This window comes from Candidozyma pseudohaemuli (assembly GCF_003013735.1).
Source record: "Candidozyma pseudohaemuli strain B12108 chromosome Unknown scaffold00021, whole genome shotgun sequence".
Classification (NCBI taxonomy): domain Eukaryota; kingdom Fungi; phylum Ascomycota; class Pichiomycetes; order Serinales; family Metschnikowiaceae; genus Candidozyma; species Candidozyma pseudohaemuli.
This window is the reverse complement of record NW_020194455.1, coordinates 121,634-142,676: the sequence shown is the minus strand read 5'-3', so window position 1 is coordinate 142,676 and position 21,043 is coordinate 121,634. Positions and strand designations below refer to the sequence as shown.

General features: G+C 48.0%; 9 protein-coding genes across 9 annotated transcripts; 3 read left to right on the top strand and 6 right to left on the bottom strand.

The window, feature by feature from the left end:
• Positions 1–596: 596 nt before the first annotated feature.
• MTG2 (putative GTPase) lies at positions 597–2,207 on the bottom strand (the record flags this gene model as incomplete). The annotated part of the gene is made up of 1 exon (XM_024860412.1): positions 597–2,207. One exon carries the CDS (start codon positions 2,205–2,207, stop codon positions 597–599), a length of 1,611 nt encoding a protein of 536 aa, XP_024711474.1.
• Positions 2,208–2,321: 114 nt separating this feature from the next.
• DBP8 (ATP-dependent RNA helicase) lies at positions 2,322–3,626 on the top strand (the record flags this gene model as incomplete). Its single annotated transcript, XM_024860411.1, has 1 exon — positions 2,322–3,626. The coding sequence occupies one exon, from the start codon at positions 2,322–2,324 to the stop codon at positions 3,624–3,626; it is 1,305 nt and encodes a 434-aa protein (XP_024711473.1).
• Positions 3,627–4,154: 528 nt separating this feature from the next.
• Positions 4,155–4,790, bottom strand: C7M61_005098 (uncharacterized protein; the record flags this gene model as incomplete). Its single annotated transcript, XM_024860410.1, has 1 exon — positions 4,155–4,790. One exon carries the CDS (start codon positions 4,788–4,790, stop codon positions 4,155–4,157), a length of 636 nt encoding a protein of 211 aa, XP_024711472.1.
• Positions 4,791–5,771: 981 nt separating this feature from the next.
• On the bottom strand, positions 5,772–6,326 carry C7M61_005097 (uncharacterized protein; the record flags this gene model as incomplete). Its single annotated transcript, XM_024860409.1, has 1 exon — positions 5,772–6,326. One exon carries the CDS (start codon positions 6,324–6,326, stop codon positions 5,772–5,774), a length of 555 nt encoding a protein of 184 aa, XP_024711471.1.
• A 688-nt stretch (positions 6,327–7,014) lies between these two features.
• Positions 7,015–8,470, bottom strand: C7M61_005096 (uncharacterized protein; the record flags this gene model as incomplete). The annotated part of the gene is made up of 2 exons (XM_024860408.1): positions 7,015–7,218; positions 8,309–8,470. 2 exons carry the CDS (start codon positions 8,468–8,470, stop codon positions 7,015–7,017), a joined length of 366 nt encoding a protein of 121 aa, XP_024711470.1.
• Positions 8,471–9,607: 1,137 nt separating this feature from the next.
• C7M61_005095 (uncharacterized protein) lies at positions 9,608–10,123 on the bottom strand (the record flags this gene model as incomplete). Its single annotated transcript, XM_024860407.1, has 1 exon — positions 9,608–10,123. One exon carries the CDS (start codon positions 10,121–10,123, stop codon positions 9,608–9,610), a length of 516 nt encoding a protein of 171 aa, XP_024711469.1.
• Positions 10,124–11,577: 1,454 nt separating this feature from the next.
• On the top strand, positions 11,578–16,174 carry SDA1 (Sda1p; the record flags this gene model as incomplete). Its single annotated transcript, XM_024860406.1, has 2 exons — positions 11,578–13,827; positions 13,952–16,174. 2 exons carry the CDS (start codon positions 11,578–11,580, stop codon positions 16,172–16,174), a joined length of 4,473 nt encoding a protein of 1,490 aa, XP_024711468.1.
• A 172-nt stretch (positions 16,175–16,346) lies between these two features.
• On the bottom strand, positions 16,347–17,480 carry HMO1 (Hmo1p; the record flags this gene model as incomplete). Its single annotated transcript, XM_024860405.1, has 1 exon — positions 16,347–17,480. One exon carries the CDS (start codon positions 17,478–17,480, stop codon positions 16,347–16,349), a length of 1,134 nt encoding a protein of 377 aa, XP_024711467.1.
• Positions 17,481–19,117: 1,637 nt separating this feature from the next.
• On the top strand, positions 19,118–20,089 carry MCT1 ([acyl-carrier-protein] S-malonyltransferase; the record flags this gene model as incomplete). Its single annotated transcript, XM_024860404.1, has 1 exon — positions 19,118–20,089. One exon carries the CDS (start codon positions 19,118–19,120, stop codon positions 20,087–20,089), a length of 972 nt encoding a protein of 323 aa, XP_024711466.1.
• Between the last annotated feature and the right edge of the window lie 954 nt (positions 20,090–21,043).

Genomic DNA, 21,043 nt, shown 5'->3' with positions numbered 1-21,043 from the left:
ACACCCAGCAGCAACGTTTAGGCAACCTACACTGGCCATTTTGCATCAAGTTTCGTTGCTGAAACAGCCCCTTCGACCCTAGAGCTTTTCCCGTTTCGGCTAGACGAATATTCCCCTTCCCGCTCGGAGCCACCGCCGCAACACTAGCCACAGGGTCGCCGTCGTAGTAGCCCACGATGCATGGAAACTTGGCTAAACCGAGGTGGAGTAAGCGTGTCTCAGGATGAGACATCACCAGCCACAGCCGGACTTCCGTTCCAAAATGTGAAACCCTCCGGACTTCCGCCAGTGTTTCAAATCAACGCATCCTGCCACACTCGCCTCACATGAGCTCCTCCAGGGGCTTCTTTCACACACTTTTGGGACATCCAATGCTGCCTTGCTTAAGTATGCCCTCCTGAATGTGGCTAGTGTAGTAGCGCCGCATGTTGGCGGCCCGCCTAGCAACTCAGCAGGTTTCTAGAAACCGCAACCTGACGCTGGATGGGTATTGTGGATTTTAGTCGCTGGAAGAACGGCCCCTTGCTTGAATCAACGCTCGGACTCGCCTTAGAAAAGCATAGTTAGGAGAACCGCCGTGCACTAAAGCCGAGCTTCTACTTCTCCTCTTGATCCTTCCGTGCAAGCAGGCCCATCATCTTGATGGCACTTTCGATGTTTTCACCTTTAGGAGCACAAACGGGAATGTAGTGCCAGGAAGCATCAATGCTCTGGATATGGTTCACAAGCTCAGAGTAGCTGGCGCCGTTTTTCGTAAGATCCGCTTTCGTGGCGATCACCATGACTTTCTTGCCCTTCATGCGCTTTTCTCCCACCTCGTCTATCAAAACCTGGAGGTCCTGGGCGGGGTTTTTCGATTCGAGCGAAACCACAAAAACCAAACCGCCAGACCGCTCAATGTGGCGAAGGAAGTCCATGCCCATGCCCTTGTTTTCGGAAGCTCCTTTGATGATGCCGGGAATATCCGCTACCGTGAAAGGGTCCTCGTCGATTCGGGTGAAAATCGTACCGATCGTAGGCTGAAGAGTAGTGAACTCCCAGTGCCCCACACGCGGTCTAGCCTTGGAAATAGCTCTAAGGAGCGTCAGTTTCCCGGCATTAGGCAAGCCCACAAGCCCGAGGTCGGCTAAAAGCTTGAGTTCGAGCATGAAGTACTCCGTCAAGCCTTGGCGGCCTTTTTTGCTGAAACGGGGGTTTCTCACGTCGCCGGTAAGAAAATGCATGTTTCCCATGCCGCCACGGCCGCCCTTCATGATCAAAATGGGCTTTTCCGTGGGCTTGTCGAAATCCAATCCTCTCAACGGAAACCGGTCGTTAGCTAGTTCCTCGGCAATGATCTCTCGGTCGTAGTCCTTGACCTGCTCGTTCAATTCCGTGAAATACGACCGCTCCTGGTGGTACTCCTCATCTTTCTCTTTGAAAGTCCAGCCCTCTCCCGGAATGTAGTCGTTACGGTACAATTGCACATCCTTGTCTGGAGTGACTCTCAAGCCCATCGTCACATCGGCAATGCTAACCCCCTTGAGCTCTTTTTTCACCGCCAAGGGGTCCGGAATCCACCGCATCGTCGTCCCCACGGGAACCTCCAAAATGATATCCTCACCTCGTTTTCCATCTAGTTGTCTAGACGAACCCGGACTGCCTCCTTTGGCCTGGTAGCTCCGCTGGAGCCCGTGCAACAGACCCATGTTCTTCACAACCTGAACGTAAATATTGCCTCCATCACCGCCGTCTCCTCCATCGGGAGGTCCTACCGGTCTATGGGCATCTCTGAAGAAAGATACACAGCCATTGCCGCCGTTGCCCGATTTGAGCCGCACAAGCCGGAGATCCAAAAACGTCCGCTGCTCGACCTTCAGGCCCTGCTTGTAGTTGTTATGCTGGCCCACAAAGATCTTGTGGCTCTGGTGGAGGTCTCCAGCGAAGTAGTCCTTCATGGAGATTTTGGCCTTGTCGAGCCCGAAATGGTCCGATCCTTCGACATGGTAGCGGATATCCTTGTAAACTTTCGGAATCGCCTCGGAAGAGACGCCCTCTTCGAAGGAGTAGCTGCACTCTGGAAGATTGGCGTATGGATCGGGATTGGAGGGCTCTGGAGCCTCGGCGTTAGGCACGTCTGGAAACCCACTGCTCTCCGTGGCTAAACTCCGAGAGGCCTGAACCCACCTGCTACCGCCTTTTCTGCAAATTCCCCGAAAACAGCGCATGTAGTGGTGCCAATTCGCCGTTGGTGATGTAAGTGTAAAGTGGTGAGGTGTACGGGTGTTTTTCACCTCACATAGTCTGGGGTCGATGAGCATCGCAGAAACGTCAAAACCTCCATGTCGTTTTCCGAGCTTGGTATCGCCAAATGGCTTTCGGAGTCGCTCCAGGCGATGCAGATCCACACCCCTACGGCCATTCAGGCCGCCTGTATCCCGGAGATCCTAAAAGGAAAAGACTGCATTGGAGGAGCCAAAACCGGTTCAGGTAAGACCATCGCTTTTGCCGGTCCAATGCTTACAAAATGGTCCGAGGACCCCATGGGCATTTTTGGCGTTGTTCTCACGCCCACGAGAGAGTTGGCGATGCAGATTGCCGAGCAGTTTGCCGCTCTAGGCGCCAATATGAACATCCGTTTGGCCGTGGTGGTTGGAGGAGAAGATATCGTGAAACAAGCGTTGGAACTCCAACGAAGACCGCATTTTGTGATTGCCACGCCCGGCCGTTTGGCCGACCATATTTTGAATTCGGGAGAAGAGACCATCAAGGGGCTCCGAAGCGTAAAGTACTTGGTTCTAGATGAAGCCGATAGAGTGCTCAGTAACTCGTTCAGCAAGGACCTTCTGCGGTGTTTAGAGGTGATGCCCGAGGCTTCAAAACGCCAAACTCTCCTTTTCACCGCCACCGTGACAGACGCCGTGAGAGCACTCAAGGAAAAACCACCTGCCAAAGGAAAACCGCCTGTTTTCATGCACGAGGTGGATTCCGTCGACAAGGTCGCCATTCCGGCCACGTTGCTGCTCTACTACGTGTTCACGCCGTCGTACGTCAAGGAGGCCTATCTCCACACGGTGTTGCTGCTTGAAAAGTACCAGGACCTGAACGTCATCATCTTTGTCAACAGAACCCACCAGGCCGAGCTTCTAAGGCGTACGCTTCGTAAAATGAACTTCAGGGTGGCCTCCTTGCATTCCCAGATGCCCCAGCTGGAAAGAACCAACTCCTTGCATCGTTTCAAGGCCCAGGCTGCCAAGATCCTTATAGCCACCGATGTCGCATCCAGAGGTTTGGATATCCCCACGGTGGAGCTTGTGGTGAACTACGACATTCCAGCTGACCCGGACGATTTCATCCACAGAGTCGGTAGAACGGCCAGAGCGGGCCGGAAAGGTGACGCTGTGTCGATTGTGGGAGAAAGGGATGTGGAGAGAACAGTGGCCATTGAGGAGCGTGCTAAGGAAAAGCACGTTTTGTTGAAGGAGGCCGACGACGACGCTGTGATCGAGAAGTCCTTGACGAAAATGAGCACCGCCAAGAGAGAGGCGCTTATGGACATGGAGCGGGAGAACTTTGGAGAAAAGCGGGAGATCAACAAACGCAAGCATGAGGATGGCGGGAAGAAGAAGAAGGCGAAGCATAAGTAGATAGGAATTGCATAGACATGGAAGGGTTTGTTGTGGGGGTTAGTAGAGATGCTGTAGGTTTGTTAGTATTTTGATTATTGGAATGGGATGTTAGTATTGTGACAGTTTGAGTATTTTGTGTTCTATGATATCAGTATTTTTGATGAAGTGTGTCATACGTTGTTGGAGCAATTTATCGTTCAGACGGTCATTTGCTCTCCAGCTTCTTGAAAGCGGTGTAGATCGTCTGGATAAACCGAGCCGATCAAGGCGTCACATATCGTCATGAAACAAATTTCGGAGAATAAATTAAAACAGGTGATATTTATCCTGGAGCTTTCAATGCGCCTTTTCAAGCAGTTCAGAAATAACGACGTCCGTGCTTACCGTGGTTCGACTGGATAGGTCCGCTGTGGATGAAACAGAATACTCGTGAGTCCACCAAAGACTGTGCCGCAAAATCTCTGTTTAAAGGCCCTTTCAAGCGCTTTGGGACTCTAGCAGCTATATCGACAACGCTCTATCTATGGGACCTCGCCAGCAAGGTCATCACGCATCCACAAGCCGCTCCACGATCAACGCCACGTTGATCCCTATTAACGTCAACACCACCGCCGTCACGCAAACAATCATCGTGGCGTTATTGAACCCATACGTATGAATCCTCTTCTGTGAGTACCGACGCACAGTCCTAAAGTAGTTGATTCCGCTGATGATCAACGTGGCAAAAGCCAACAAAATGAGGATCCCCGCCATCGTCTTATTGAACACGCCGTTGTGGAGCTTCGGCAACAGACCGTGTTCCTTTCCAGACGTCCTGAGGTGGAATCCCATCACCATACCTGTGGCAGCAAAGTAGAGAGCTGTGGAGAAACGCACAAACGATAGAAGCGTTCTCTCGCTTTGAAGCACGTCTCGAGGCTCGCTCAGAGTGATTTCCAAGACCTTCAGCGCCGGAAACCACCTCCTTTTCGGTTGTTCTGGATTTGGTTGTGGAGCGTTTTGGGAGTTTTGAGTCGGGTTTCTCAGCGGCGACGGGCGGGGCTGGAACGCCGTTATCTCCGTGTCGCTCTGGCTCTCGCTGGCGATGCTGTCGCTCCGAAAAGGCGAATTCAGCCTGCTGGTGTAGGAAGCGATGACAGAGGGTCTTCCACGCTGCGGCGATCTCAGCTCCCGGGCGCTCATTGGGGGCGAATTTGAGGAATTCGGGGTTGGGACGGTGAAATTGAGGGGTTGTCGTTTCTTTTTTTCCGGTTTTTGTGTGCCTGGACGGTGGGGCTGAAATGAAGTAGTAGGTGTGTGTTGATAATAAAGCCGTACTGTGGGTGCGAAATTACCCCAGGGTTGATGCCATGACGTAGTGACAGGTGGGGTGGGTGAATTTGGGGTATTGTGATAGAATTGATATTTTATTGTGTTTTGTTGTAGTTGCTGGTTTTGAAGATATGAAATTTCATTGGATTTAGTGAAGTTGGAGGTAGGTTTTCTGTACTGTGGCTCACCTACTAGAAGAGTAGATACCAAGGTAGACTATCGAAAAATATCGAAAACATACTCTGAATTCAGCTTCTTGAATGGGGTTTTTGGTGAAACTCTTGAAAATTCTTTCGCTCAATTCGGCTTTGGTATCAAAACATGAGTGTAATTGTCAATTGGTAGGTGTCTTGAGTATACTCATAGTACGACAGAAGGATCTGAGATAGACTATCGAAAGATGTGGAAGCCATATTCTGAATCTGGCTTTTTTAGTGAAGCTTTTGTTGAGTTCTGCGAGATCGGCTTTTTGAGACCTTCTTTCACTCTCAAAATGTGACTATACTTAGCAGTTGGCGAGTATGAATACTCATATTCCTAGTAGACCTCTATTCTACACTCGAGGCACTAAACACATTACAATCGAGGCACTAGACGCATAACTGTAAATACCCTCCAGACATTTCAAAAATCAAATTGTCGATCTGAAAATTTCAAAACTCTACACTTGTCTATCTCTACTACAGGATACAATCCTCCTCAGATAGTCCAATACCACTCTGTACTCTACCAGACCACCATCCCAAAATGCTACCTAAACCGCATCTACTGTCAGTAACACCCCAACCTCTACAACCCCCCTCGCTTCCATGCAATGTGAATTTCTATACTCCACCGAAATGCTATATGCTACTACTCATCAGCCACCATCTGCAACTTCTTGGCCACACTTCTCTTCGATTTGGCCAACTTCTTCTTCTGGCTCTTTGTCAAGGCTGTTTTGAGCTTTTCAGGCGAAGGAAGCCCGTATATCTTTCGAGGCACCTCTTCACCGCTTTCCTTCTTCTCTATACCCTTGGACAGTCCACACCCATTGAACTGATTCACCGAACCCGCAGAGCTCACAGGACTGCCACCTCCCTCATCTTCTCCGTATCTATAATTTGGCGTTCCAGGAAACTCGCCTTTTTCAATCATCTCCATAAACCGCTTCTCGTTCTTCCGATACTCCACCTCACACTCTTCAAGCCGCTGGTTCCACAAATGCTGGGCCAACATGCCCGCTTCGTAGTTTGTTCTGCCCACCATCAATAGCGTGTGGAAATAGAAGAACTCGTCGAGGTCTTTCCAGATCGGCAAGGTGGAAGATCCATGGTTGATGTAAACGCTTCCGTCAAGAAAGAAAAAGGCGTGGTGGGCGGCGATGGGGAGCTCGATAATGCCTATTTTGCGGCACAGAGGACACATGAGAGGAACAGTTGATGTTGTCTGGGGAGAGAATCTACTCTTGGAAGAAGAAGGAGTAGTTGCGAAACGGTTGTTTCAGAGCGGCTTTTTATACGTCTGGAAGGGGTGGTGAAACGAGCGGTGTCGGGAAAAAGTATGTGTGAGTTTGGGCTGAGGAGGGGGTATTGGGGTTGTTTTGGGGGGTTCTAGTGGGTGGTGGTGGTGAATGGGTGGTACGGTTTGTTCTTTTTGCAGCCATTTCGTGGAAGCTGGTTGTGGAGAAAGAGGGTCACAGAATAGCAGAAAAGGCATAAAAGTGCCCAATGTGGAGTTATTTTAATTTGATTAGTGTGTGCTTTTTATCGTTCTGTTGGTTTAGGGGTTGGTAAAGCGTATTCCATGCTCTTCACTTGCTGGGATATATGGGGTTGAGAACCTTACTTGAAAAAAGGCAGAATCGAAAGGTCCATCGGGTATAATCCATCGAGTATTGTGAAACCATCATAGGTAACTACAGCAACTACAGTGGGGGTCAAAAAACCGTTTCTTAGCTCAATCAGCCCTCATCAGCCCTCAGTCTAGGAACACTTATAAGCCACATCACTAGCCACTTTCATCTACACCTAATTGAAAAGCAAACTTAGATTAAACTAACTAGACATTTCAGCGAATGGAATCAAATTTCAGCGATGAAAAGTCCGTATCGTGATCAGCTGCCGTCAACACACTGTCTCTTGGCCAAGTGTGGAGGATCCTCTGGGTTCACCACCAAGCATGCAAGTTTTGGGCAATCGGCATGGGTCACACAAGGATCGCCAGGCTGGGCAGAAAGAGCGGTGCCGGCCAAAAAAACAGTCAAGGCTAAGATAGAAGATTTCAACATTGGAGAAAGTGAGAAGTTGATGGAGAGAAACTATTGGAAATTACGTCCTTATATAGTTCATTTGGAAGCCTTATCTTGATTGTCAAGTCCATCTGGCTGCCTTATCTTGAGTGCCATTTGTGCTCGTGGACCTGGAAATACGACTTCTTCTCTTATTCTTGCCGGCCGTGTGGGTGACACAAAACTGGTGATAATCGCTTAAGCGTGTTTTGTCAGTGTGGATCGATGTTGGTCAATTCCAGTGCAACAACGCCATTTTCTATATGAATATTGTTCTTCGATTAGATACTATTACCTCTTCATTCTCTGGCTTCGTTTTCTGATCTAGATGGGCTTCCATTTCTCAAAAATGGATGGTCCTCCGTCGACGCATCAATAGCGTCTATAGCGCCATGCATTGGACCATGGTGGTGTCATCCGCATAAACCTTCCAGTCCACTGCTTTCGGGTTTTATCTGTGAAGATAAGCCGACAAAGCCGTAGGCTTAGATAAGAAACAGGCCACTACATGAGTATCTCTCTGTCGATGTTGCAATTCTGAACCCATTTGGTGAAAGTCGAACTCCACAGTCTAGGTTATTTCTGGAAGGCCAATTGATTGTGTTGAGACTTTGAGTGACAGATTTTGAGGATTTAGGATGGCTTTGCTTGTGTGGTACTTTCGTTTTGCAGCCATTTCGTGCACGCTGGTTGTGGTGATAGAGGGTACAAAGCAGAAGAATACCCATTTAAAGTTGAATTTCATTTTAGTCGTGTTGCTTTTATCTTGTTTTTGGCTTTAGGGGTTGGTCAAGTGTATCGAACATACTCTTGATTTGGTGGTGGATGAGATCCATACTTGCAGTATGACAAAAACTCTTGGTCAATTCACCTGAGCGTATAAAGCAATTGGTTGTTATGAAGCCATCGCTTATTGTGACACAATCATTAGGAACCCTAGGGCGGGTCAATACTAACGATTCTAAGCTTAATCCATTTCTCAGTCTCAGATTACTTACAAGCCACTTCACTAGCCACATACATCTACACCAAATCGAAAGCAAACTTTATTTAAACTAACTAGATATTTCAGCGAAATAAACGTTCAACGAATGAAACTTTTTGATCAGCTGCCGTCAACACACTGTCTCTTGGCCAAGTGAGGAGGCTCATCTGGGTTCACCACCAAGCAAGCAAGGCCTCTGTTGCAGTCACCATGGCCTGAACAAGCACCACCGACACCGGCGGAGAGGGCGGTACCGGCAAGGAAAACAGTCAAAGCTAAGATGGAAGATTTCAACATTGGAAAAAGTGAAGAGTTGATGGAGAGAAACGAGGGGAGAACAGGTCCTTTTATAGTTCATTTGGAGGCCTTATCTTGGTGGCCATTTGTGCTCGTGGGCCTGGAAACCCGTCTGCTTCTCTTATTCTTGCCTGCCGTGTGGGGTAACACAAAAGTGGTGATAATCGCTTAAGCATGTGTTTCTCAGTGTGGAACGGAAGTCCACTAATGTTGGTCAATTCCAGTACAACAACGCCTCTTCTAAAAACGAAATTGTCTTTCGGTTATTTCTTATTTCTTCTTCACTCCATGGCTTTGTTTTCTCAAAAGTAGACGGTCGCTTTTTTCTGAACTAGACGGCCCTTCGTCGACGCATCAATAGCGTCTATACCGCCGTGCATTGGACCTTGGTGGTGTCATCCGCATAAACCTTCCAATCTGCTTTCACTTTATCATTTGTGAAGATAAGCCGAGCCACTAGAAGAGCAAGATATCTACATTAATGGGCCCACATCTGCACCGTGAGTTGTCGTGAAATGTTGCAATTCCGTACACTTTTGGTGAAAGTCGAGCTCCACAGTGTAGGTTATATTTGGAAACTCTTCAGGTTATTGAAATTTTGAAGTCTTCAGCTATTTGAATTAAAACAAGGTATAGATCTTGAAGATAAAAGCCAGATTTGCTTAGAGTACTCTTTTCGCAGCCATTTTGGAGCTTTAATGGGTAACCAATGGGTTACTTGATCCTCTCTTAGGTACACCTTTTTCTGGTTCCAGATTGAATAGTCAGAGACTTGTCCCCATTCAGAAGATATTTCATTTAAGATTTTTGTAAGTGTATGTGGGGATTTGTTGAACCTTTAAAGCTCCATCGATATTTCGCAGCCATTCTAGGCTCGAATGAGGTAGACTTCTTTGCACATTCGTATATCAGATACAATTCCCCTCAGTAGGGTGAGCATGACTCTCTCGCTATAGAAAGTCAGTAGTTTTACTTCACCACTAGTGGATTACAAAAGTAGCATTTGTGGTCCTTCGCATGGTGCCCTTTGGACAAAATAGTACCTCCATAGCTCGACCATATCTCCATAAATTTGCAACAACTGCAATACATTCTCTTCCCTACAACTCTACGCTCGATTCATTCCAATCATTCCAATCATGTATTCACTGCTGGTGTCTCGGTAGCCTGGGACTTTGGAACGTATCCACATTTCACATCATTCATGTAAGCGTCAAACCTCTCTTTTACTCTGTGCTCGGCATATTCGCTCAACAAATCGTAGGTGAGTTCCTTTTCGTTATCGAAGACGTCAGACAAATGGTTCAATTCGTACTCGTCTGGGTTCCTGATCTGCACGTCGTACTGGCCAAGGTTGTTCTTTTGCACATATCTGTCGCTGAGTTTGCCAATAACGGCATACTTATCGGAGTTTCTGGAAACAATGATATAATCGTCTTTGCTGACCCGAAAGATGCACAGATATGTATCCCACATTGCAAGCTCGTCGTAGGATTTGATGTAGTCATCGACGTGGTCGAACTTGATGTAGACTTCCTCTTTACCACCGAAAGTGTAGAGTTTTCTGTTGAAGACGGACACGTTAGGGAAAACATTCTCGTTTGGGATTTCCCTCTTGTTGTACTTCACCAACCATTTATCTTCCCAGGACATTTTTGATTTTCTTGTTTTGTTGGGTTTGGACGAAGGAACTGGTTTATCTTATAAGTTGACGACGGAATCGACTTATCTTATAAGTTGGAAAGAACCCTTGGTGCATAACGCCACAACCTGGTTCTAGTGGTCCAGGCACAACGTGGAGGGCTCGAGTTTTTCATTGAATTGAAATCTATGAATTCCGTGAATTGTGATTTCAGAATTTTCATCAATTAGGAACTATTTGAATGATGATCTTCTTCGCAATAAATCGCAATACTAGTAATGATCTCCATCTCACCACTCTCTTTTCAGGACTACCGCACAGGTGAGTGGCTACTATGCGTGGAGGTGCATAATCTATAGAGAAGCGCAAAAGCGTATTTCCATAAATGTCTGGTACAACTGGTCTAAACTACTGACTTCAAAGATGAAGCAGGCTTGCTAATAATATCAAAATCTTTAAAACCTTAGTATCAAAACAACAAGTACATAGTTTCTGGGCTAGCCTCCAGGGTGCTTTCGCGGCTTATCTCGTCAATGCGGTTTTGTGTCAAGAGTGCATTTGACGTGTCAAGGGAAATGTGGCACGTCGGGTTTAGCTGATTTTAGAAGTGGGGGATCCAGCTCGTGATTTGCTCGAGTTGCATTTGGTGATTCCTTTTGGCGGTGTGTGTTCGGGTAAAATTGCCAAATCTGCTGTGGAGGCCATAGAGAGATTAATGATATCGCCTAGTATATCCCGGACTACCGAAGGTAGTTTAGTCAAACGAAGCGGATTTTTCAAAGGTTTGTTCACTCCAATTTTTAAAAAAGTACATCTGTACAGAAATTAGATCTTTTGGAACTTTACTCCCATTTGGAGTCGTTAGAAAAGACCATAGAGGAGTGTAGTCATATCGAAGGTGAGCATAATCTATACATACTAGCGGTCTTTCCACGTCCAAGCTAATGATAGCTTTCTAAGAATTCCTGCTTTATGGACAAAAAAAAAGATATTTTTTTTTGGTGACCTACTTCCACACCCACTATAGTACACTCATAGCATGAGAAAGGCGATCTCTATAGCCAAGGTCATAACGGTTTGAACGTTAAAATCGTCTCTCTGGGAATAGTCCTTTTCTTAAACAGCATTCCTAGGTTCAAACTTACAAAAAACTCCAAAATCCGTAATTTTTATAATCTCACTATTCTCACCACATTCACATACCTCCTCCTCATCCACTTTTCGCAGCCAAATTCGCAAACCACCACAAACCACAAACTACTCCCCACAAATATCAAAATCACCTCAACTTTATCGAAAAATAGCTGAACAGCCCACTCTAAAGAATCCACTTTTTCATATAGTCCCTCCCACAAACCACCAGTCCAACCCCACATTCACCTACCTACCCACCCACCTCATCAACTTTCCTGCACCCATCTCTTCACATCAACAACATCAACTACACCTTCTTTACAATAACAAAATGGCTGCCGTGCAGAGAGTAAAGCGATGCCCCGGCTGCCACCATACCAAGTTCATCCAGGACATGCTGGCCCTGCTGGGTGACCTTTCCTGTGAAAACTGTGGTATGGTCCAGGAAGAGAACCCCATTATATCCGAAGTCCAGTTTGGTGAATCCTCCACTGGTGCTGCCATGGTGCAGGGTGCCATGGTCGGTGCTGATCAGGTGAGAGCAAACTTCAGTATGAGAAATGCCATGGAGCTGAGAGAACAGACGCTTCTTAGTGCCAAGCTGAAAATCAAGAAATTGGGAAGCGCCATGAAGATTCCCGAGTACATTTTGGAGTCCGCAAGCGGCTGGTTCAAGCTTGCGTTGGTGCAGAACTTTGTCCAGGGTCGTCGTTCCCAGAACGTGATCGCCGCCTGCTTGTACGTGGCGTGTCGTCACGAAAAGACCCACCACTTGTTGATCGACTTCTCCTCGAGGCTCCAGATCTCGGTATTCTCGCTTGGTGCCACGTACCTCAAGCTCGTGAGAGCTTTGCAAATCCAGAAACTCCCGCTTGCCGACCCTTCCCTATTTATTCAACACTTTGCCGAAAGACTAGATTTTGGTGACCAGACAGCCAAAATCTGCAGAGACGCTACGAAACTTGCTCTGACGATGGCCAAGGACTGGATCTACGAGGGAAGACGGCCCGCCGGTATCGCCGGAGCGTGCCTTATGCTTGCGGCCAGAATGAACGATCAGAGAAGGTCCCACGGTGAAATCGTGGCCATTGCTCGTGTGGGCCAGGAAACCATCCAAAAGAGACTTAGCGAGTTTAGCAAAACGCAATCTGGTGCCATGACGCTTTCGCAGTTCCGTGAGTCGGAGGGCACTGAATCTTCGCTTCCACCCTCCTTCACTCAAAACCGTAGAATCGAGCTGAGAATCCTGAGCATCTTGAGCCAGCGGTCCCGTGTTGTCAAGCAGTATAAGAAACTCGCAAGCCGAAACAAGTTGTTTGACGTTTTGTTTGAGCAGGAAACCGATAAGAGGCCTGTGCCAAAGCTGGAATCTAATTCAGATATCGCAGCTCAGAAGTCTGAAGAGAGCGACAAGGAGAACACTAGGCAGGGCACGCCGAAGGACAGTGAAGAAGCAGCCGCTACAAACGAGAACAATGAGGAGGAAGGCGAAAGCGAGGTCGACAAAGATGCTAATGAAACGAATGAGAAGAGCCAAGAAGACAATGCTGAAGGAGAAGCTGATGCTTCAGCTAAAGCCAACGGCGAGAACGATGGCGAAAACAATGAAACCGCAAATGGTAATGAGGACGACGAAGATGACGAAGACGATGAGATCTTCGACCTCTTACCTGATGATGACCCTCCACCACAGCCCAAGGAGGATCAGCCCTACAAACCCACAACTAAAAGACTTTCAGGCCTTCGAACGGACTTTGGTCTCCGAAACCGCCTCCTGCGACCCACCTACGACGACAACTCCTTTGAAAAAGAGTATGATGCCTTGCCTGCAAAGCACGCTAGCCGTAGGAGACGTTCTACTACCGCCAGCGTGGTCAAGAAAGACGGTTTGTTGAGGTCAGTGTTGGCTGGAGGAGACCTCACAGAGAAAGATGTGGAAACAGCCTTGGAAATGATATGGAAGAATCAGCAAAAGACGCTTCAGCAGTCACTTTATCAAATTCCGCTGGAAAGTGAGGCCAGGAGCCTTTTCGTCCCAGAGGAGGAGGGCCCTGAATTTTCACCAACTCCTGAGGAAGTTAATAGGGATGAGGAGAGGCTAGCTAGGCAGATCGAGCTCAACAGACCCAGAAACTTGCTCAAGAACTTGCCTACCACGGATTCTCTTCTTAGCAAGGTCTCGGATGACCCTAATTTGGGTGATGACGAAGACGATGACGAAGTTGATTTCATGCTTCTCACTAAGGAGATGAGCGAAAGTAAAGAGAAGATCTGGACTTCTCTCAACTACGAGTTCTTGATCGCTCAGGAAAAGCGTGTTTTGAAACAGGCAGCTGATGAAATTGCTGGAAACACTTCGGGTCAGCAGCGCAAGAGGAGAAGAATCAAGGACACTTCAATGCATCCAGTTTTGAACGATGCTGCGGTTGCAAATGCCATTAGTCTGATAGGCGAGGACGGGAAAACCTCTACGCCTGCAGATAGTGCCAAGCAAATGTTGCAGGGTAAGGCATTTTCCAAGAAGATCAACTACGACTCTATTGGATCACTTTTCCGAAGCGCAGCTGCCGCTGAATCGTCGGTACTGCCAAAACCCAGTGTGTGAGCTTATCTGGACCAAGTTTGTGTGGTGGTGCACGGATGTTATTATCGCATCAAGGCCCCGATGAGCATCTCAGCTTTTTCACCAACATTGAAAACAACAGAAAATGGGCAAAAAGAGAAGAGCCGCTATCCTTCCGACCAACATTATTTTGTTGCAGAATGTCGTCCGCAGAGACCCTGGCTCGTACCATGAGGAGTTTCTCCAACAGTATTCCCACTATGAGTCGTTAAGAGACATTTTCTTGATGAACCCCACGCCCGACCAAGGAACAGAGTTTGGGGAGCTCATTGGCTTCGTTTCGGCGGTTTGTAACTGCTACCCTAAGGAGACAAAGGACTTTCCCGAGGAACTCAAGAATATTCTTCTCAACAATCACAGAGACTTGACTCCCGAGCTCCGAGAGAAGATCATCCAGTGTCTTACCATGCTTAGAAACAAGGGCATCATCACCGCTGAAACCTTGATTGCCACACTCTTCCCCCTCTTACGTGCATACTCCAGTTCGTCTCAGAACGCATCCACCAGTTCTCAAAACGCCAAAGCTGTCAGACGTCAGATCTACAGCACGCTTATCTCGCTTTTGAAGTCTATGAACACCGGTGCTAAGAATCAAAAGATCAACAGAACCACGCAAGCGTTGCTTTTTGAGTTGCTTGATCAAAGAGACTCCCAGGGTTTCTGGGCTACCAAACTCACTAGAGAGCTCTGGAGAAGAGGTATTTGGGACGACTCTAGAACCGTCGAAATCATGACTCAAGCTGCATTGCATCCTGACATCAAGGTCAGTACGTCCGGTGCCAAATTCTTCCTTGGTGCCGATAAGGAAAGACAGGAGAACTTTGAAAACGACCTGTCTGACGAAGAAGGGTTCGATATGGGCGCTTTGAAGCACAAGATGCAGATTAACAAGAAGTCGTCCAAGAGAAGCAAGAAGATGGAGCAGGCCATGAAGTCGATGAAGAAGAAGAACAGCAATAAGGGTTTGGCCACATACTTGAACTTTTCTGCCATTCACTTGCTTCGAGACCCCCAGGGTTTTGCTGAATCCCTCTACGACACGCACATGAGTAACAAGGCCGCCAACAAGTACGACTTGGAGCACAAGATCTTGTTCATGAACCTTGTATCGAGACTTATTGGTACGCATAAGCTTACAGTTTTGGGTATCTACTCATTCTTCCTCAAGTACTTGACGCCCAAGCAGAGAAATGTCACGCAAATCATGGCTGCCTCTGCCCAAGCCTCTCACGACTTGGTCCCCCCAGAGAACATCAACTCTGTTGTGCGCAAAATCGCCGATGAGTTCGTCAGTGACGGTGTTGCATCTGAAGTCGCTGCCGCTGGTATCAACACCATCAGAGAGATTTTGGCTCGTGCACCTCTAGCCATTGAAGCTCCTCTCTTGCAAGACTTGGTGGAGTACAAGGGCTCCAAGGCCAAGAACGTCATGATGGCTGCTAGATCACTCATCACGTTGTACAGAGAAGTTGCTCCAGAAATGTTGCAGAGGAAGGACCGTGGTAAGACCGCTTCTATGGAGCTTCAGCATGGAGAGAAGAAGGGGTTGCCGCAGTTTGGTATCGAATCCACCACCACCTCTATTCCTGGTATTGAGCTCTTGGCCAAATGGAGAAAGGAGCAAGGTTTGGAGGACGATGAGGACAAGGACGAAAACTGGGAGGTTGCCGACGAAGACAGTGATCTGGATGTCGAAGGTGACTGGGTCAACGTTGAATCTGATAAGGAGATTGATATTTCCGACTCTGAGGATGAAAAGAAGGATGAGAAGGACGACGAGGATGAGGACTCTGATCTTGAACTTTCTGATGACGAAGAAGGTGAGAAGGATGAAGCTGGTGCTCCTTTGAAGAAGAAGGCTAAGATCGCCAATGCCAAGGCAGAGGAGGCACTTGCTGCTGAAAAGGCCATGACAGAGATGCTTTCCAGCAGAATCCTTACACCTGCTGATTTCGCCAAGCTTGAAGAATTGAAGGCTCAGGCTGGTGTTGAGAAGATTCTCGGTAAGCAGCACAACGAAGAGGAGGTTGATCTGACTACGTTGGTTGGTAAGGTCAAGTACAAGCAGCTCAGAGAGGAGAGAATTGCCCATGCCAAGGAAGGAAAGGAAGACAGAGAGTTTGGTTCCAGAAGAGGCAAGAGAGAGGCACCTCATTCTACTACAAACAAGGAGAAGGCAAGAAAGAAGAACTTTATGATGATGATTCACAAGAAGGCTGTCCAGGGCAAGCAGAAGATGTCTCTCAGAGACAGACAGAAGGTGTTGAGGGCACACATCACGAAGCAGAAGAAAAAGGGACTTTAGATATGTACAATGATGAATATTCCGGTCAGCACCTGTAGCCAAACTACTCTCACAAGACTTTCAACAAATAGATTACATTGGCATTTACAATATATTACACAACAGCAGCGTGCCGAAGGATGGAAAACAGTGGATCAAAACAAAGAAGAATTGAAAGAGCGCCACAGGCAAATTACTGGCTCTGGGCCCCCTCGGGAGCCTTCTTCTTCTTCTTCTCGCCGGAGGCGTCCTTATCCTTCTTCTTCTTCTTCTTTTGCTGGGTCTGCTGGGCCTGGGACGATGGAGCGCTGGACTTGTCGCTGCTTTCTGTCTTGGCGGCTTCTTCAGCGACCTCGGCGGCAGCAGCAGCAATGGCGTTAGCGACTGTGGAGTTTTCCGCTGGAGCAGGCTTGGCCTTCTTCTTCTTTTCCTTAGGAGTGGCTGGGGTCTTCTTTTCGGCGGGCTTAGTCTCCTTCTTCTCAACGGGCTTCACCTCCTTTTTCTCCTCCTTCTTCTCAGCGGGCTTCTCCTCCTTGTCGGCGGCCTTTTCAGCAGGCTTCTCGGCCTCCTTCTTCTTGGATCCTGGCTTTGGGCCTGGTTTGGCGCCGGTCTTTCTTGGAGCGCCTGGAATTGGGATAGGAACGCCACCCTCGGCGGTCTTGGTAGCGTTGTAGGTCTCCAAGGCCTTCTTGTAGTCCTCAAACTCGCTCTCGTAGGCCTTCTGGAGGGCCTCCTTGTCCGGGCCGCTCAAATTGGCCCATCTCTCGGCGATGATCTGGTTGAGCTCGGTGGCAGGGTAGGTGGGGAGGCCGTTCTCGATGCGTTCTCTCTTCATCTGGTCACGAATGCTGAGGTTGAAGCGCAAGTAGGTGGTCAAGGGCTTCTTGGGCGCGTTGGGGTCTCTTTCGATCTTTCTCTTCTTGGGCTTTTCGGCCTTTTCTGGCTTTTCGGCCTGGGCTGGCTCGGCAGCAGACGATGGGGCGGTTTCAGCTGTGGTGGGGCTGGACGAGCCAGACTCGGCAGATTCAGTTTCCTGTTTCTCCACAGGCGCCTCGTCCTTGGGAGCCGGTCTCTTTCTCAGCTTTTTCTCGACCTTCTTGGGCTCCACAAACCCATTGGCCTTGACGTCCAGGGGCAAATCGGCCAAAGCAGCCTGGGTAGCACCTGTGATGGAGGCACTCAAAGCAGCCAATGAGGAGGCGGAATCGGAGGCATCGACGCCGGCGGCCTTGTAGAAATTGACTGTGGCGGTGGCGGCGTCCTTGGCGGCGTTGGAAAGCTCAAAAAACGACGCCACGAGGGCGTTTTTGGCCTGTTCTAGCGACATGGTGATGAAGAAAAGTGGTGGGGCAGAAAAAGGGAAAACGTCGGCGCCAGTCGCGCCAGGCTGGGTGGGATGGAAAAACGGGGATGGTCTGGGAAAGTAGGTGTTGTGGGTGGCAGGGGAGAAAAAGAGGAAGAAAAAGTGGGATATTTTGGGCTGAATTTTTGGGATCTGCTGTCCTTTTATAATTTTTTCCCGTTGGTGAGCGAGTTTACTGGGACTTTCTGTGGTGGAGGTGGGCTGGGTCCGGCACCTTCGCGGCACAACAAATAGCCTCCTGGCACCAGGCCACGGAATGGGGGCCCCATCAAACAGAGCATTAGAATGGGAATTTTTAAAATCTTTTTGGATATTTGAAATCCTAACAATCTCTACTTTTCAAATATGTAAAAATCTTCTTGAAATCCCCCCGAAAAGCCCGTTTTTACCTGCCCCTCCCCTCTCGCGTTGCGCCCGTGGCCCCGATTGTTATTTGCTCACGCCCGCGGGCTCGGGTTTCTCGCCGTCGTGGGGGCCCGCCCCTGGGCCATTTGTCGCCAATTTTTCGCCCGCCGCCGCGAAAACAAACAACTTTTGGCGCCAGTTTCTTGGAATCCGCCTGCGCTGCGGTGCCCGTGGAAAACAGATGGGCTTGTGCAAAAAAAAGTGCCAGTTGGGTGAAAAAAGTGGGAGAGGCTTTTGGGAAGAGCGATTGTAGAATTGGTGCTTTTTTGTAACTTGTTTTGTGGTTTGTGAATTAGAGTTTCGTGGTGGAGAATGGAATCTTGTGGTAGATGGTCTACGTTGGTCTAGCGAAAGTGTCTCACATTTGGTAGCCGCATCACGAAGACCTCGATTGGTGTCTGAGTTTTTCGGCTCAATATGATGAGCATTTATAGGAGGTACTTTGAGCAATGAGATGTCAAGAATGTAGAATTAGCGTTCTGGAGAAGGTGGATCACGAGCACTGGTGGTGATGGACTTAGTATGGCTGTTGGTTTCTAGGCATTGGCATTGATTGAAGAGGTGGTGAAGGATTTGATGAAATTGGAGAACCATTTGGGAATGTTGGAGGGCTATGATGTTCACGAAGCCATTGAATTTTCAGAAATCCACAGTGATACTTTCAACGCTGGACCTAGTCTTGATGCAGCTGCATAGCAATTGTTGCCTTCTTTTTTCTTTAGAATTCCATTTCCATCTTCAATGAAACTCATACGGTCAAAATTGACGAATAATTGAATATTAGGTCATCATTTTTATGCATAGTTCGGTACCTTTGATTGACGGTTTGTCACTTCCATTGTGCAACCACTGTCCATGAAAACTTGAATTTCGAGTCCAGGAACTCGATTTTGACGTAAACTCCTTTTATTTTACTCCAAAGAAATAGTATCTCTTTTCAATTGACAGGCAACCGAATATACGAAACTTATACGTACTGATAGCTTTCACATCACCATACCGTCACCACCTAGTTCCACCACCTACTCCATCCACCAATTGATGTCATCGCCAAATTCTCCTTCGTAAAATCGTCAAAATTTCCAGATATCAAACATAACAAAGTTTTACTCAATTGACTCTTCCTCAACCACCACAGTTGCAATTTCCACCACCTGGTGCGAAGTCATCTCGAAATCTGGGGTAATCTCAACTACATGTTTACACCTCTACGCCGCCTCTCCACAGGCAAACTCGCCGTGGCGTGCCCCGGCCAGGGCATCATTCCCCGAGGCTGCCTCTACAATTTCAAAAAACACGAAAATCTCATAAAGCCCTCGCTCCAGTTGGTGGATGAGGTGTTGAAGGAGAAGTTCTCCGAGAAACTCATAGAGCAACCTCCCACAGAAGCGGATCCCTGGAGCTTGAAAACATCCAGTGCCCAGCCGGCCATTCTTGCCGCCACGTACATCACGTACCAGCTTTTCCAGAAACTATACGGCATCGATTTGGTCAAAAACGACAAAACAGGCTACTTGCTAGGCCACTCTTTAGGAGAGTATTCCGCCTTGGTGCTCGGCGGAGTGCTTGATTTTGGACGAGCCGTGGAGGTGGTTCGAAAAAGAGGCCTTTTGATGGAACAATTGTTCGACAAAGGCGAGTACACCATGTTGGTGCTTGTGTTCAGACCCAAGAGCTTTGAAACGGTGGAGGCAGTGGCCAATAAACACGGTGTTCTCGCCTGTGTGAACAACTCTTCACAGATCCTGATCAGCGGTCCAATTGCGCTGGTGGAGGCTGCGTTGGCCGATATGCCCAAGGGCGCTGTTCTCAAGCTGGTGAAGCTTCCGGTGAAGATCCCGTTTCACAATTCGTTGTTGCAGAAGATAGAGCCGGAATTGGCCGAGCTAGCGCCCGAGCCGAAGACGCCGCTAAAACCGATTGTCTCGAATTTGACGGGCCAGGTGAGTGAAGGCCACTGTTTCTTGAATACGGTTCTGGACAACTCCAAGCCGGTTCTCTGGAAACAGTCCTTCGATTTTCTCAAGGAGCAGGGCGTCGAGGGTGTGGTTGGTTTGGGGCCTGGACAGGCGTTAGGTGACATGAACAAACGGTCTGGATTGGGTACTCATCCAGTGGTGAGTTTGGAGGATATGGAGGAGCTTGCAAGCAAGTGGGGGTCCCTCTAGGCGTGAGGTTGTGGGGGTCCGATGAAAGACAACTTTTGGGCAAAAAGTGAATAAGGTGCTTGGGAGGCCTTGATCTTGGTTATACTGAAGTGACGATATGAAAGAACCCTGAAGTTTGTGAACCTACATCACGTTGGTCTTTGAAAGTGCAAAAGAAGCAGATTTAGCTCCTCCATGGGTACTACGAAAGGAAGGTCGTGGTCTAGCTCCTTCATGGGTACTACGAAAGGAAGGTCGAGATCAAAAAAAGGCTTCCGATGGTGACATTCAATACTTAACAATTTACAATTTATAGAAAGCCTCGAGGACAGTACGTAGTCGAGGGCATATTTCCAGTAATCAGACAATTCAACAGTAACCTATTTCAACTCGATAGACTTAAACTTCCTAGTGTACCTGCCTCAACGGCTGTACCACGTCCGATGAAAATTCCCATATCCAGAAAGTACTTTGCATCTCGTTTATGCCTCTACATCAAAATCACGATATCCTCAAAATCTCCAAATTTTTCCAAAACGCCAATTTCCAAAAGCACGCCATTTTGACTCCTCCGTGGCAGCGATGCCATCTCATGTAATACGTCCAAAGTGTCTCCATCATAGCCGCCATGCAACCTATAAGCTATTGATTCGCAGCCAATGAACCTCGGTCATTCAGAGAGCCAAGACCGGTTGATTCATAAAAAATGAAATAAAGAACAACTCAACCAACGAATCATCAAATGAACTTTCCAAAATTGAAATAATTCCATAAATTGCCCAAAACCAAGGTACCACTTTGACTGGTCCACGAGGATCCGAGTCAGAGGCTTATCGCGTTGAGTCACCGAAAAAAGCCATCTTGAAAACGGCCACACCACAAGAAAAAGACAACCTTTTTCAGCCAAATCTAAACTTTCTCGTCTTCTCAAAAAGCCCCAATGCTCGGTTGGCGAATTGCCCCGCTGGCTGCCCC